General features: G+C 35.0%; 1 protein-coding gene across 2 annotated transcripts in view; it reads left to right on the top strand.

Moving 5' to 3' along the window:
* Positions 1–13,770, top strand: part of CNMa (CNMamide) — a 30,614-nt gene extending 16,844 nt beyond the window's left edge. Inside the window, exons 1-4 of one of the 2 annotated variants that reach the window (XM_067792159.1) lie at positions 1,247–1,337; positions 9,812–10,119; positions 10,389–10,689; positions 13,408–13,770. In XM_067792159.1, coding sequence (XP_067648260.1) covers positions 9,880–10,119; positions 10,389–10,689; positions 13,408–13,478 — 612 coding nt within the window. In that variant the 5' untranslated portion in view covers positions 1,247–1,337; positions 9,812–9,879 and the 3' untranslated portion in view covers positions 13,479–13,770. Of the gene's footprint in view, positions 1–1,246; positions 1,338–9,811; positions 10,120–10,388; positions 10,690–13,407 lie in introns of those variants that run through there. The other variant, XM_067792158.1, reaches the window with a different exon arrangement.
* Positions 13,771–17,977: the final 4,207 nt, after the last annotated feature.

Here is a 17,977-nt window from a genome sequence, read left to right as displayed (position 1 = left end):
TTCGTTCCACCCTAATATGTATGTACATACGTACTCACAAGCACCTATATAAAGCGCATCTTATCAGTCAAATTTTGTTTTGAATTAATAAAGGGAACAAAAGGGATGTGTTTATATACACATATGCTTGCAAAGGCTGCGCAGAGCGGAAGGGGACAGAGACCCGTCTAAACACAATAAACAAATAAGGAACGTGCAAATAGCAGCAGTACATACTGACATCGCAAAAACAACCAAAATTAGCTATCAATGCATTTGTTAATTTCTTTAATTAGTTTAATTGTGCACGTATTTACAATTGGCGTAGCCATACAGACGTATATACAAGCATAAATCTAGGCGTTTTGGCCTGTATGAACCCGTTCGAATACATACAATTGTTTGTTATACCCACACCTTTACAAATAAATATTTTCTAATTCCACACTTGTTTTATGTTTGCGTGGTAGTATTTGTAGCAGGGATTTAGCTTGTGATTATGCACTATATATGTATATATTTATGTATGTATATTAAGGTGGGTCGATTTTTCGATAGGATTTGGGCTCAGGAAAAAAGGTTCCACTACGCATACCCAAAAAAATAATTTTCGAGCCTCCAAAAAAAATGGCGAAAGGGTAAATTTTTCGACCAAAACACCCCTCAAAGCCCTAGAAATATTTTTTTTTTTTTTCAAAAAACTTCTATAAAAACGTTGGCAATAACAGTTTTTTGGAAAAAAAAAAATTTTTTTTTTTGGGTTTTGGGGAGTGTGGGAAAACTGTTATCGCCAACGTTTTTAGCGGGCATTTTTGGGTCGGACAGGGTATACATGCAAATTTTACAATCAAATTAACATTTTTTAGTAGGTCATGAAAAAACCTTTAAAAATTAAAGTGGAAAAAAAATGAAGAAAAAAAGAAATTTCGCAGGCTCGAAAATTATTTGTTTGGGTATGCGTAATGGGACTTTTTTCCTGAGCCCAAGTCCTATCGAAAAAACGATGGCGCGATATCGGTTAATAAATCGACCCACCCTAATGTATATACATTCATATGTACTGAGATTCGATTTAATTTCAAATTATTTGTGATAGTACCTGTCAATTAGGTTTACATATGTAGGTGTTGTTATTCTTGTTGTTGCTGCAGTTGTTGATAATGCTGTTGCTAGCTAAGATGTCATCATACAATGATTACACACTATAAAGTATAGAACTAGACAAAGTGGTGCTTTATTTAGCATTCATTGCTAGTGGTGTAGACTCTTTAATTTTCACCTATAAAAAAGGATGATTTTTGCTGCACAAAGTTAAAGTGCAAAATTATATATATACAAATATTTGATTTGTTCTGTATGTAAGTGTGAAAGTGCTTGAGAGTTTAAGTAATAATAAATTATATTTACAAACATAATACTTACATACATTGGTGACAAAAACATAGGCTTTTAGCCGTCATGAAAACTGGATTGCACGTACTTCTCTTAAATGACAATCAAACTACATCTGAAACTACTTAGCTCCTTTTAGGTTCAAAAGCTTTATTCAGATGCAAAAGAAGGTCTCTGAGTAAGAGCGTCTAATATTAAGGTATTCTGAATCGCAGTTTTTAATTTTCAACACAATTTGTTTAAAAAAAAAAATACGTTTCACATCTTCTATTATAACTTTGATTGGATAACGGTTGGTTTTACAGGTATAAAGGAATCGAGATAGATATAGACTTCCATATAACAAAATCATCAGTACCGAAAAAAAATTTGATTGAGACATGTCCGTCCGTCCGTCCGTCTGTCCGTTAACACGATAACTTAAGTAAATATTGAGATATCTTCACCAAATTTGTTACACGACGATAACCACGCCTACTTTTTATATATATAAAATTTTGGAAACACAAAAAACCTGATTATTTAGTAAGTAATACACCTAGAATGTTGAAATTTTACGTGTGGATTGACATTGAGACTCTTGATAAAAATTTGAAAATTTTTTTTAAAATGGGCGTGGCACCGCCCACTTGTGATAAAATCTATTTTACAAATATTATTAATCATAAATCAAAAATCGTTAAACCTATCGTAACAAAATTCGGCAGAGAGATTGCCTTTACTATAAGGAATGCTTTGAAGAAAAATTAACGAAATTGGTTAAGGGCCACACCTACTTTTATATAAATGATTTTTAAAAGGGTCGTGGACCAATAAAATAAGCTATATCTTTGCAAAAAAGAGCTATATATCAATGCCATTTCTTTTCCCAAGTGGATTTATAACAATAAATAGGAAAACCTTCAAATTTTAAAAAACGGGCGTGGCACCACCCCTTTTATGACTAAGCAATTTTCTGTTTCGGGAGACATAACTCGAAGAAAAATTAGTTCAGAATAGAACCATATGTATATGTATTATTTCGCAGCCTTGTAACACTATTAAGCACACAAAACAAACAACAACAGCATTTAATGTCTTCAGCTGGGTATGTAATGTTCGGTTTCAGCCGAACTTAGATTTCCTTACTTTTTTACTTTACTTACAACAACAGTGATGACTAAAATAATGCTAGAATTAAAATTTTGTTATAGTTTGGTCTTTCTTGGGAATAAGTATTTTATTATTATCTTACAGGCACATTTTAGAAATCGAATTACTTTAGAGGTTAGGTTGAGTTGAGTCTCCACTATTCCAACTAGGTAGAGACAACAAAATTTGGTTAAAAATTGTAAATTCTACTGGTGTTCGTGAGAATGAGTGTTGTTCCCTCTGAGGTTTAAACTTTAAATCAGAGAAGTATACAATTGTTGCTATGCAAAATAAAAATAGGAACAATTTAGTAGGCTAAGAGCTGGCTTCGAACCTACAGTTCCCGGATTGCCATAGTGTGCTCTACCCATTGAGCTATGAAATACAATTGCCGTGTGTTTTTACATGAGTATGCATCTACATTTGCGGGTAAAAAAAAAATGCTTATTCATCACTTCAAGCCCTGTCATACATATAAGCAGTGTTTCATATACATGCGTTTAACTTAACCTTATGCATGATGAGTACATTGCACGTATTATTATGAAGAACGGCAGATCGAGCGACACTAGCGCCAAATTTTGTTGCCCACAAAGTATAAGAAGAAGAATTTTACATTTGCTTTGGCTAAGGTAGCTTTCACATTTTGCAAGTGAAATTATTTTTCCCACTTATTGGTACTTTTCTAAAATGTTTCACAGTTAAAAGCTGCAATTTAACAAATGAATAGAACACAAATTATGTTAGCAAATATTTTTCTTGTATATTGAGAATGTTTATAACAGTGCTTAGCGAAATTTTGTATGTTAGTGGGCAAGGCGAAATAAACTTCAATTGCCAAGTCCTTCCTTCATATTTACAAATGCAACAGCTTTGTTGATTGTGGCGATGTTACTGGAATGCGAAACGATTACGTTGAATGCATCTATATGAAAGACTTGATTGTACCTCGGCCATTAGGTAATATTTAAGAGACCCATCTATCGGACATGATTGACGACTCGCGGCAGTTGTTAAATAACTCGCTTCAAAACCGGTGGTTCTTAATAGCGGAGACACGCAGCTCTGTTGGTCATAATGTATAACCTATAGCTGAATCGGTTGCGACGATGACTGTGGACACACACTCTTTTCGGTCATAGAAGTGCAGAACAGTTTAGAGATAAAATAGAGAAACACATTTCAATTGCAACTGAGTATACTGCATACTGAAATTAAGCAGTACTAATTTTCTGCGCAACAATTTCATAAGTATAGATAAAGTTATGCGCTTAGCAGTCCATAGAAAAGTTAAGTGCATATGTATATACATGTAAAACATACACAGCTAATATGTGTAAAAAATTATATCGTACCTCCTTACATATTTGTACAAAAAATGTTGTTAAAAATTATCTATGACTTGCAGCACTTTGCACAAATGAAAGTTTCAATTTTTAAATTTTTTTAGTAGTAATTTGAGAGGTTTCCACTTTACGTGAAAAAAGTTGAAAAATTGCAATTATTGGTTTAAAATTTAGGCTCAAAGTTTCGAATATATATCAATGCGACCGCGAGTTACGTCAAGCTTTGGGGGTTGAAATTTTTGAGTGCGTTAAAAAGTCGAGTACAATAAATTATATAACGTTTGAAGCTGAAAAAAGAAGATAAATCAAGGATTTCGTTCGTTCATTCTCAGATACAAAAAACGAGTGCACGTCTGAACACTCGCACTGCACCGCAGCGATGCCATCGAATTGAGAACAATTAGGCAACGTGGGAAATGTTTTTCCAAAGTAAAAAATGCTGAGATTTAACGTGTTAAAATTTCATATATGGAGCTTTTCACGTCAAGTATTCACACTCGAAAAACTTGATATCTCCAAAATCCTCCAAAGTTGGCGAATTAGTTGTCTTTGTAGGGTATATTACTTATGCAGAAGGAGTGAGCGAAGCAGGAATGGATTGCGTTGACACAGGATGTCAAAAATTATTTTTTTCAGTAATTATTTAAAATATCAAATTTCAACGTGCAAGAAATAAGTTTAGATGATTCTTGTACCATTTTTTTTCGAACTTGCAAAAAGTATCTAAAAAGCAATGATGAATTCTTCGATGAGAGTTTCGATTTTTTAGTGCCGTTAAAAATGAAGTCCAATTATGCCCCCACAGAAAACAAAGTCACTTTGTTTGGAAAAGTAAATTTTTGTGTGCTCTTTTCGATTTGAAGCAAAAAATTGATGTTGCTCCCGTGAGTGCCTTTTATATTTCTTAGGCAAATAATTGAGTTTTATTTTTAGCAAAACTAAATAAAATCAAAACCGGCCCGTAATGCAAAAATTTGCAAATTTAAAAATTTAAAAAAAAACTAATGCAAAACGAGAAACTAGAAAATATATACATTAGGGTGCGCAAAGTTTTTTGTGGCACTGATCTAAGCAGATTCGGGCTCAAATAAAGATTTATGAATAGGGCTCCATTAAATTTTTCACACGTTGCTCTAATGACACAAACAAGTCAACGGTTAGAAATAACACACTCGAGGGAATTACCTAGTTTTGCCATGACATACACATCTTTTCTGAAATATTTCTGATGTTACTTGAAAATAGGCCCTTCGACAGGCCAGCACAAGAATACATAAAAATGCTGCTGCCCATTTGTATGACAAAGATAAACAATATTTATATTAGGGTGGGTCGATTTGTATGGACGAAAGTTAACCGATATCGCGCCATCGATTTTTTGATAGGATTTGGGCTCAGCAAAAAAAAGTTCCACTACGCATACCCAAAAAAATTATTTTCGAGCTTGCGAAATTTCCTTTTTTTTTGACTTTTTTCGACTTTGATTTTTAAGGTTTTTTTCATGACCTACTAAAAAAATTTTCATATGTATACCCTGTCCGACCCAAAAATGTCCGCTAAAAACGTTTTCGATAACAGTTTTTTGAAAAAAAAAATATTTTTATATTTATACCCTACATGAAAATTTTACAATCAAATGAAAATTTTTTTAGTAGGTCATGAAGAAAACCTTAAAAATCAAAGTCGGAAAATAGCCAAAAAAAATGAAATTTCGCAGGCTCGAAAATTATATTTTTGGGTATGCGTAGTGGAACTTTTTTTCCTGAGCCCAAATCCTATTAAAAAATCGATGGCGCGTTATCGGTTAATAAATCGACCCAGTCTAATGTTTATATATATAGATAAGCGTCATCTTTCCTCACCCTTCCTTAATCTATTAAACTTGAAATACAAATATATTCCTTTACATATATTCCTTTAATAAAACTTTTGATGACATTGCAGCGTGTGAAACCATAAGCTTTCTGCTTGGCCACGTGAAAATTATATGTGAGTCAATTTAAATATTTTTCGCCTAACTTTATACAACGTGAAAGCCTTCAAGTGTTGAAATTTTTACACTTGTTGAACTTTTGGTTTTAACTTACGTTAAAGTTAAAATAATATTGTAATTGGACCCTCTTGACATAGCAATTGACAATTAGTAAGTTAATAAGTGGGTATGTGAGTAAGTAGCTAAGTAAATGACGCCAAAAAATTCACTGACGTACTTTGCTTAAGTTTGAATGAAGCTTTTTTAATGTTGTGCATAATGTAATGCGTAGGAATTTTAATTATACTCAGTTGAGCAGAGCTCACAGAGTATATTAACTTTGATTGGATAACGGTTGGTTGTACAGGTATAAATGAATCGAGATAGATATAGACTTCTATATATCAAAATCATCAGTATCGAAAAAAAATTTGATTGAGCCATGTCCGTCCGTCCGTCTGTCTGTCCGTTAACACGCTAACTTGAGCAAATTTTGAGATATCTTGATGAAATTTGGTAATTAGGTTCCTGGGCTCTCATCTCAGATCGCTATTTAAAATTAACGATATCGAACTATAAGCACGCCCACGATATCGAAAATTTCGAAAAATCGAAAAAGCGCGATAATTCATTACCAAAGTCGGATAAAGCGATGAAACTTGGTAGGTGGGTTGAACTTATAACGCAAAATAGGAAATTAGTAAAATTTTGGACAATGGGCGTGGCACCGCACACTTTTAAAAGAAGGTAATTTCAAAGTTTTGCAAGCTGTAATTTGGCAGTCGTTGAATATATCATGATGAAATTTGGCAGGAACATTACTCCTATTACTATATGTGTGCCTAATAAAAATTAGCACAATCGGATGAAGAACACGCCCAGTTTTAAAAAAAATGTTTTTTAAAAGTCAAATTTTATGAAAAAATTCAATATCTTTACAGTATATAAGTAAATTATGTCAACATTCCACTCCAGTAATGATATAGTGCAACAAAATACGAAAATAAAAGAAAATTTCAAAATGGGCGTGGCTCCGCCCTTTTTCATTTAATTTGTCTAGAATACATTTAATACCATAAGTTGAACAAAAATTTACCAATCCTTATGAAATTCGGTAAGGGCAAAGCTTCTATGACGATAACAGTTTTCTGTGAAAATGGGCGAAATCGCCCAGTTTTTATACACAATCGACCGTCTGACCTTCCGCTCGGTCATTAACACGATAACTTGAGCAGAAATCGATATATCTTTACTAAACTAAGTTCACGTACTTATCTGAACTCAATTTATCTTGGTGTTAAAAATGGGCGAAATCCGACTATGACCACGCCCACTTTTTCGATATCGAAAATATCCAAAAATGAAAAAAATGTCGTAACTCTATACCAAATACGAAAAAAGGGATGAAACATGTTGATTGGATTGCTTTATTGACGCCTTCATATATACAACTAAGGGCCACTCCCTTTCAAAACCTTCATTAATACCTTTAGTTTGATACCCACTTCGTACAAACACATTCTACAGTCAACCCTGGTCCACCTTTTTGGCGATATCTCGAAAAGGTATCCACCTAGTGAACTAAGGCCCACTCCCTTTTAAAATACTACTTAATACCTTTCATTTGATATCCTTATCGTACAGACAAATTGTAGAGTCACCTCTGGTCCACCTTTATGGTGATGTCTCGAAAAGGCGTCCACCTATAGAACTAAGCCCCACTTCCTTCTAAAATACTCATTAGCACCTTTCATTTGATTCCCATATCGTGCAAACACATTCTAGAGTCATCCCTGGTCCACCTTTATAGCGATATCCCTAAATGGCGTCCACCTATAGATCTATGGCCCACAGCCTTTTAAAATACTCTTTAATACCTTCCATTTGATACCCATGTCATACAAACACATTCCAGGGTTACCCTAGGTTCATTTTCCTATATGGTGATTTTCCCTTATTTTGTCTCCAAAGCTCTCAGCTGAGTATGTAATGTTCGGTTACACCCGAACTTAACTTTCCTTACTTGTTTTATAATGTGCATTAAGAGCTGCATTCTCTATAACGAAACGAATGTTCGTTTCGCCTTAGAAACGAATCGCTAATGTATTTGCACTATGGTAAACGATGGCATAAATCATTTTACACTTGCTTTCCCATTCCTCTTTGACATAAAGTAAGAAATGTAAATGCCGAACGAAAATGATAGAGAATACCATTGCTAGATAAAATCGTTTTGAGGCGAATAATAAAAAATAGTTCCTATATAGGTATGTAGTAAAAGCGTGAAAATGACTCTTTAGCCAAACTATCCACAAGAAGTTGGTGAATCTCCCAGAAGGCTTCACTAAGGAGAGTCTGATGTCCAAATACGATTCGTTAATAGTCACAAGGCTGTCAAAATAGATGTAAAGCTCCGCAACGCATTATGACCTACTGGAGGGCGCTGCAGCGTTCAGGCAGTCTGATCATTGCGATCATACTACCAAGAATGTCCTGTGGACATACATTCAAAATTGTATTAAAGCCAGCATTGGTATTATACTAAAAGCCCCGCTGATTCTGAAGAAACTGTGACTCACCCTGGGGGATGGCCGCAAAAAAACTTTCAAGTCTCTCGCTGGGGCAAAGAAAAGGAAACGCTGATAGCTACTTATACAGCAATCTACCTCCGTTGTGCGTGCTACGGGTCTCCGATATGATAGCCACTACACAATGAGGCGGGAATACTCTCCATTAAAGAGCAAAAATAAATGTCTAACAAGCAGTTTTTGTTAAACTCCCAGTGACATATGCATCCTAAGAGACAACTGATTGATGTGGCCTTCCATCTAGGGATATTAGGGCACATTTCCGGAGCAAAATATTGTCTCTTGGTAAAAACGTATTGAAGATACGATGACAATTTGTGAGTGATCGCTCTGAACGGATGGGACGAGGCACTGCTACAAGAAAATGAAGAGCCTCCAAGCGTTTGCCATTTTTCCAACGACAGCAGTGCAAGCCAACCGAAGCTTTCCTAGGTAGGCATGTAACTAAGCTTTGAAAGTTTGTCAAGTACAAAAGCTCAGGTTCTAAGCTCTGACTGTCTGATCTCGCACCTATTCATGAATAGAAACTGTTTTTGATGATTTTCCGACTGGGTGGATAATTCATGTATCCTGGAACTATTTTTCTTTCTACCATCATTTGTAAAATTTTGGTGATAAAACGGTTTTGTTTTATTTCCATCCTCAGGTCATTTTGCGTTTCAAAAATCACTATTGATTGTCATTTCTTTTTGAAAAATGGCTCTGAAGGTGGCACTACACCGAAACCGGGTTTGTCTTCAAGCCAAATTCGACAAGCGACGATGGAAAATCGTTCCAATATACATCAAGAGTAAGCTAAGTTTTACTGGAGCCTGCAAGGCATTAAAAAATGCCAAGATGTCCTCAGGCCATTTTGCGTTTTCGAAAATCGAATTCCTTTTTGAAAAATGGCTCTTAAGGTGGCACTACACCGAAACCGGGTTTGTCTTCAAGCCAAATTCGACAAGCGACAATGGAAAATCGGTCCAATATACATTAAGAGCAAGCTAAGTTTTACTGGAGCCTGCAAGGCATTCATCAATGTCAAGAAACGCAGTCAACACGATTTCTTAACGCACCAGGGAACCTTATATAACTTTGATAACCAAATGGAAAGCTGTTTCAGTAAGGATGTTGCGATGTCAGTAACTGCGGTGGAGGAACCCACTTGCCATATAAAGGCTGCCAGAAGAAGTGTTGAGCATTTTCCCGATTAAACGCCTTGCTTAGCTAGAAAAAGACTTGGATCCTTCGGAAGTCCTGGGACGTCTATCTGAAGTAGAACTTTGAAATTGAATTGAATTATAAAAAGGTCCACTTAAAAATATTTGGGAGCATCATAACGCAGAGTTGTATTTTCAAAAATTCTCTAATGTTATCTTTTGCATTACCTGCTCTTATTGACTAACAAATTTTAATTTCAGCACTTTCCACTTGCAAAAGCAATACATCAGTTGGATAAACATATCTCAAACGAAAAAAAAACGACAAAATGACAAATCGAACCGCACATGCTATATTGGCAGCCATCAACTACCATCAGATAAGTCTGATTTTCCTAGTGTCGATTGTTTGGCTGGCCCGAGATGCCTGCGCACAACCGGCCGTGGTTGGTGTGAATACGTTAGGGGGATTGCAACGACAGGGCACACGTCAGCAAAATGATATGAAACAGTTATTGTTAAACGAATTGTTAAACAATGTTAATGAGGATACGCTTTACAATGAATTGGTAAGCAGAAAAGGGGTTAACAAGGGGAATAAGAGTATACTCAAAAAATATAAAGAAGCATAACATACAAAAAATTTACATAACAGCACATAACATAAAGTAAAATAACGAATGACTAAAACATTGTAACACAAGATAATGGAACATAACATAATACAACATTGCCGTAACGTAGCATATCACGAAATAGAAAATATACAAACTTAAAGTAACAAAAAAAAACTTAAAATCATATAACATATACAAATGTTTTCATTTATTTTATCCAGAAACAATATCAACGCCAACAGCCCAATTATCTGAGCAAGTGGCCTGGCTTGCGTGATCTATTGCTTATGGCTGATTATGGCGATGAAAATGATGATTCACGCGATACGGATGCATCGTTCGATGCCGCAAATTTGCAGTTCATTGAGCGTTTACGTCACCTGGCTGCCAATACTGTCGATGGCATTGATGATGAACGAGCCGATATACCGCCATTTGTAGCACCCGCAATGCCGTTCAAGAAGAAGCAAAAAACAGCACCAGCCGCTTACAAAGATCATGGTATTAAGAAAAATATCCAATGTGAGTAATCAAAATAGTTTTAAAAGTGCACTTACAATGAAACATGAATGGGCCATTCCATCTCATTACGACCATTTTCGCGCTGTCTGAATTTTTGAGCAAAACGTTTCTTTCATCATGAGATAGGTCGCTTTTGAACAATATGAGGGTGGTATTCCAATCAGTCGTACAGAGATTAGAATACAACATATACATTTTCTTAGTGGATGCAACTGTAACTATTATCGTAATCCTAAATTTTAACACAACCGCAGCCATAACTGTTACCATGCCTATAACGTGAGCCAAACCGTCTCCACAATACTCAACATTGCCATAGTCAGTAAATAACCGCAACCGTAATCTAACCTTAACGATACCGTCAACGTACCCAGAGTGCAGCTCGTACTATAACCATAAATGTAACAGGTCATAATATAACTATGTTACAGTTAGCGAACCCGTTCCGTAACCATAATCCTATTGGTGCCGTACCCGAAATAGCACTTGAAATACCCGTACGCACTGTAATCGTATTCGTAAATGTACAAATTTCCGTGACAGCACTATTATGGAATTTAAAAAATAAATACTTGGCGTGATTTAAACCCGAAGAGATTAAAGAGCCAATTAATGGTGACTTATCCATAACCAGATAAAACAGCTGATCGAACCAACCTTATGGAAATCAATGTAATCAATTAATGGTGCCATAAAATAACGCTAAAGCCATAACCATACCATAGCCAACCAGTTGGTTTTTGGATTCTCGCCATATCCATAACCGAAAAATATTTGAGTTGGTGAATTTAATAACTTTTTGTAGATTTTATTCATTATTTTGGATACGTTATGACTAAGAGACTTATTTTTTGTGGAATATGTTTGTAATTTTTTGCGTTTTCTTTATTTTTATGAAATTTTCACGATTTTTAGGTTAAGGCACCATTAATCGATCACATTGGAGATGGTTATGGATATGGGTATGGTTACGACTATGGCGTAGGGTTAGGGAAGTTTAATTGGTCCTTAAGGCCAAGCTTCTCGTCCAATTGCGTCGTACTCCTTTTTACTTTTTCCTACAAATTGGTGGCAATCAGAAACTAAATCAGTGAATGGAAATGAATGAAAGCAGAAGGAAAAAATCTAAGAATAAGGCGACTTTATATAAAAGAAGGGAAGTAAATGTCTAAAAAATGAATGACAAGAAGAGGCGTAAGAAGTAGATGGATAATTATGATGACAATAATGATATAAATATATAAGGCAACAGCTATGGCTTATGTCACAGTTACGGTAAGGAATAGAAAGGAAAACAAAACAAAGGAAATAAAAATGAAGGAAAAGGAAAGTTAAGTTAGGCATAGTTAGATATGAGTGCGTGTAGACACCATTACAAAGACATAGAAAGTTGACATAAACCAAATCAGCAAAAGCTGAGAATAACAATTTCTTTGACATCCGCTACTTTACCAGAAAGAATTTACACAATTTCGCTTGAATACAGCTTTTTTACCTAGCTGCTTTCACCAAGAATACTTACGCAAGGTTGCCACCTATTCGCTTTCCAAAAAAATTAAAATATACATGCCTAAGGCCTACTTGCAGAACGGCAAGTTTTTTTTGCTCAGAGTTAATTTAAAAGTTTGTCAAAAATATAAGAATAACGCCTCATGTCAGGTTAATCCTGAGTTAAAAGATAACTTGCCGTTATGCAAGTGGGCCTAAATGAGTATCAATTAAAGATAAAATATAATAGGGTTCATACCCAAGCGGGAACATGTTGAAATCGTTTTCGGGACTATATCGGGAACATTTCGCGAATGATTCGGAATTCCCCGGATTGATCTCAGTATCTTTTCGGAGCCATCTCCTTATAATTGCTTTGGGACTAAATCGGGAAAATTCGGATGATTTTAGAAACTTTTCGGCCTCAATTAGAAAAACTGGATTGTTTTTATAAACATTTTGTGACTATTTCGAGATGATTTCAGGACTGTTTCGAAATGACTGTGAAGCCTTTTCCGAATTTTCTAAAGAGGCTTTACGAGATAATTTCACTATCATTTCGGAATTGTTTGTCATTAGGGATTGTTTTCGGAATCATTTAAAGAGAAGGGAATACTTTCGGCACCATTTCGGGTCAACTTCCTTACTACTTTGGGATCATTTCGAGACTATGCCGGGATAGTTTTCGTGGTTATATTGTGATTACTTGGAGACTGTTTCGAGATCATTGCGGAAATATTTGATGATAGCTAGTTCCTGGCCAGTTTTGGGTTAAATTCGGTACTGTTTCAGAATCATTAAGAGACTAATATGGGAACAACTTTGGGCCCGTTTCTAGATTAATTGGTGTATAAATTTGATACTGCTTCAAATTCGGGATTGTTTTACGTTTTATTACTGAATTATTGTGGAAATATTTTTTTATTAGTTTCTGAGCTGAGTTAGAATGGGCCATGATTTTCTTTCCAAACTCATTTCATAATGAAACTATTAACTAATATGTATTCCATTACGAAATTTTTTCTCGTCCCTGCTGCGTGATTGCTGTATTTGTTTATAACTCCGATTGGCATTATCATCATGGTTATTTCCATATTTGCGTTTTCCACATTATGCAGTAAATAAACCGTGTAAGATTTGCAATTGCATGGTATTTTGTGATAATTTTAATTAAAAGTAAAGATCAAAAAAATGGTTATTCTAATTAACTTTTATCTAACTATTTCACAGATATGTCACCATGCCATTTCAAAATTTGCAATATGGGACGCAAGCGGAATGCACGATTTTTTGAAGACTAAATTTAGGCGCTTAAACTGCATTTAAAACTTATCTGGCCGGCCGATGCTACTTAAACGTACACGTACAGTACAGCTACAGCGACACACATACATACATACGTACATAAAACAATGTTAATGCGTTGGTAGTTGTTAATTATGGTACATACATAGATTAGTGTAAGCAGAGTTGGGGGTGACAAACAAAAAAAGTATTTTCGCATATTTTCACCCAACAAAAAAAAAAAAAATCATTTTCATAAACATTTATTTTAAACATTAAAATGGTAGAAAAAAGTTATTTGCTAAAAAAATGTATTTTATTTATTATGTATATTGGAACGATTTTCCGTCATCCCTTGTCAAATTTGGTTTCGAGACAAACCGGTTTCGGCGTTGTGCCATCATCAGTGTCGATTTTCGTTCTGATCTGTTGTTGTCGTTTGTCCTATATTTATAGTTCCTAGGTATATGAGCAGTAGGGCGGGTCGATTTGTGGGGAGGCAAACAAATCGCCCATTGCTCTGTGAAAATAATATTCTGGGGATCAAAATAATACAAACATTTATGGTGAACCCCCAGGGGGGTTCCAGGGGGTGTGCCACTGGCATCGGTGGGTCAGGCCTCTAAAGTTAGTGGGGGTCGGTCATACATTTGGACTCGATTGGAGCACTCTAAATGGGTCAAAGTGGGATTTTTCAAAATTTGCCCCTACCCAAAAGTTCGACCCAATTGGGGGGGGGGGGGGGGGGGGACATCAGAATTCGTTTTAGAGGTATGGTTTCTTCAGCAAAGTTTCTTATTTTGATCCCTAGAATATGATTTTCACAGAGCAATGAGCGATTTTTTGCCTCCCCACAAATCGACCCGGCCTAATGCGCAGGTATTTTCGGAAAGTAAACAAAACAAAATAAGTATTTTATTTATCTTTAAATATATACCAAAGCTTTGTACAATGTTTTTTGTTTTAGCATATACTTATTTTATTAAGTATAAATATGTACATACATACATATCTAAACACACATTTTAAAAGTACAAGCAAGCATATTTACCAGAGACAGACAAATTATAATAAATATTTGTAAAAATGCAATATGAACAAAAAAAAAAATTTTATAATAATTATGAGCGACGTAAAATTTTATGAATCATAAATAATTATTTTTGTCGGACTTTTTAAAGTAACATAATAATTATCAAACAATTTATTTTATAAAAGTCCCAATGTTATAATTATGGGGGAAATTCATATTGTTTAAGTCTTTAAAATGTTTCATTGCGAAACTAAATATGCACAAGCCCATTTAGAATAGTACGGGTTAATTGATTAATTTTAAAACTGACACACTTGAATATAACCCTGGTTAGGAGCCATTCGGCGGACTTGGTTTATTTTGTGAGAAGGTCGGCGAAAATATAATCACCACCCCTCTCAATATTTGTCACTTTTTCTCTCATCAACAGTAAATCTTTTGGAGTTATATCAACATAAATAGCATGTTCTCGTTTAGGGTTAATGTTTATGCGATACCTTTAGCTGTTCGTAGACTATCGACCAAAATTTGGAGCACAAGAAGCTAAAATGTTTTAGTACAATAAAGGTATCGACTAGAGAGGATCATTCCCCCCGCGGGTTAGGGAGTAAGAGGCGACTAAAATACTAGATTCAAGGGGGTGTGTAGCGCAACCTTTCAGTTTGCCAGCGCAATATACAGCTTCTCCAAACCCAATTGTCAACCTCACCTATACGCGGCGAATCCTGTTTCACTAACAGACGAGGCTCTGGCGACCCCAAGCTCCTCATGGAACTTGGGGGTGGGGAGGGAGGGATAGCCTATCGTTCCCGAGATGGTCGGGCTAGCACCTTAATGGTGCTGTGTCACATCGATAACACTCCCCAAAGCTTTCGGCGAGCAACCTTATCGCTACAACAACAACAACAAGAAGAGAGGATCATTAGCGCTTCGATATGGGTTCACGATTCACGTGACACCTCAAGCGGTTACGCAGCTATCGTTCAAACTTTGGACCACAAGAAACTAAAAGGTGTTAGTATAATATGGCAAAAAATAATAAAAATCGGTTAATAGCAATTTCTTATATATATGTACATATGTGTCCCATAAAGTATGCGTGGCCTTAGTAGGCGTTGCCTTGCCCATTTCTCAAAATTGTTAAATAACAATTTCAGGTCTATCAAAGTGACTTGTCCTCTGAAATTTTAGCATTGTATCATTACAAGTTACAGAGATATAACGATATTTGTGTCTCCAACACGAATTTTTGTATTTTTATATAGAAAGGATTTTTGTGGTTTTTGCTGAAATAGATCAGCCTTAAATAAGGAATCTGCACACCGAATGTCGCAATTTTACCTTTAACCAATCTGAAGATATCGCCAGCGAAAGCAGATAAAAATTAATTTTAATAAGCAGATTTAATGCCGAGCTTCTCTTCCAATTTGCGTCGTGCTCCTTTTTAGTTTTCCTTAAAAACGTACGGCATGTGCAAGGCAGATGAATTTTCACTGAGAAGCTTTTCATGGCAGAGTTAAACCCAAGACTCTGGGTGCGGTAGGTGAAGCAAGCTACCACCACACCACGACGGCCGCTCAATTAGCTATCAGAATATCGCTTAAATCAATTTATAGGAAATATTTGAAATATAAAAAGTGGGAGTGGTTATATACCGATTGTGCCTATTTTTAGTATAAACCTTACTAGTGGTCAGAAAATGTAGTATGTATGTCAAATTCCATTCCAATAACTTCATTCACATTAAAGTTATTGTAGTAATACACATGTGGGTGAGCCTTCGGACGGATAGGTGGACGGCTGGGCAAATGAATGAATGGTCATTGTTAGCCTTTAATTTATTTCTTTCGACGCTACTAATTTTTTCAGTTGACTTAAGTCGGTGGAGGCGATGAAAAAATCGGTTTAGGATACCGCGAAAATCGGAAGGCGATACAAAAAAAAACAAAAATAGTTGGGTTGCCGTATTGAAATGTATAGAGCCAAAGATGAATGCGTCATACATTCCAACGGACGCTCGAGTTCGATCTGGAAACCAAATTTATGTATTACCTGTGCATCGTGAATTTCTATATTGGCTTCGGTTCTACAAGTCACAAAGTCAAATATTAAACGAAGCAAACCCGTAGTCTAGTCCATGGATTTCCGAATCACTATTACAGCATACCACAATTCATATTCCAACTCGAAGTCTAATTATTTTTTTTAAAGACTTTTTTTTTTATAAATATGTAACATAAATCAAAAGACCAAAAAATGTTTAGGACTTAAAAACGAAATTCACTGTTCGTAATTTTTACATGAAGACTTTTATAAATAAAAGTCCCAAATAATTATTTTTGAAGACTTAAAGTAAAAATTTATAAAAACAGTTTCGGATGACTTCAAAAAACATTTATTGAGCAAAGAGCATTTGAAATATTTTTTTATTCGTATTAATTGTAATTTCTGTCACTTTATTGAAACTCAAAAATCTAATTATTACTACTTCGGGTGTCTAATATTTAAAGTTAAATCAAAATATGACATGCAATTTTCGAAAATTGAAATCTCGTTTATATCAGATTGCTAAATTGCTATGTATGTATTTATTCTAGCTTTATAGATGTACAGATATGTGTGTGCGTGTAAATATATGTATAGTATGAGAAAATAGTAGATCTGTTAAAATTTTTTAAAACAAAATGTTTTACTAATTAATAAGAAATGAAATGCACAATTTTAAATCCGTTACTACATACATATACACATCTACATATATTAATTATTTAATATAGATACATATTATATGTAAATATGTATAAACAAATAAATAAAGGAATGTTATAATAAATAAAATAAACACCAAAGCATGGCTCAACTATATGGTTGGCTCATCTTTACAGCAACAACATACCTTTGTTCGGATTGTCAAAATCTACGTGTTCGTATTAGGCATGGCTCAAGTATATGGTTGGCTCATCTCATGAGCTGATTTTATTTTTTTCATTTCACTGGAGTAGGGATTGTCAAAAGGAGATGGCAAACGCCAAATGCAACCAACACATTGACAATATTTTCTTACACACACCAGAACTGAAAAGTTTTATGCTTTTATTCCATTCCATTCGCCTAACGTCAACACACATATTTTCGCAATCTGAACAAAGGTATGTTGTTGCTATAGAGATGAGCCAACCATATAGTTGAACCATGGTTTTTGTGTGTTTGAAGAAAATGCTGTCAATGTGTTGGTTTCATTTTGAGTTTGCCATCTCCGTTTGACAATCCCTACTCCAGAGAAATGAAAAAAATTAAATTAGCTGATGAGATGAGTCAACCATATAGTTGAGCCATGCACCAAAGGAAGCTGGACTTTTACTTCTTTTAAAGTATATAAAAATCCGCACTATTAGCAGTTATATTAACAACAATAGCACCACTTCGAAATGAGAATAAAAAAAAAAAAATAAATAAACGGAGGCGCGATAACATACGAAGAGA

The sequence above is a fragment of the Eurosta solidaginis genome, chromosome 5, assembly GCF_040869045.1.
Source record: "Eurosta solidaginis isolate ZX-2024a chromosome 5, ASM4086904v1, whole genome shotgun sequence".
In the NCBI taxonomy this organism is placed as follows: domain Eukaryota; kingdom Metazoa; phylum Arthropoda; class Insecta; order Diptera; family Tephritidae; genus Eurosta; species Eurosta solidaginis.
This window is presented reverse-complemented; position numbering and strand designations above follow the sequence as displayed.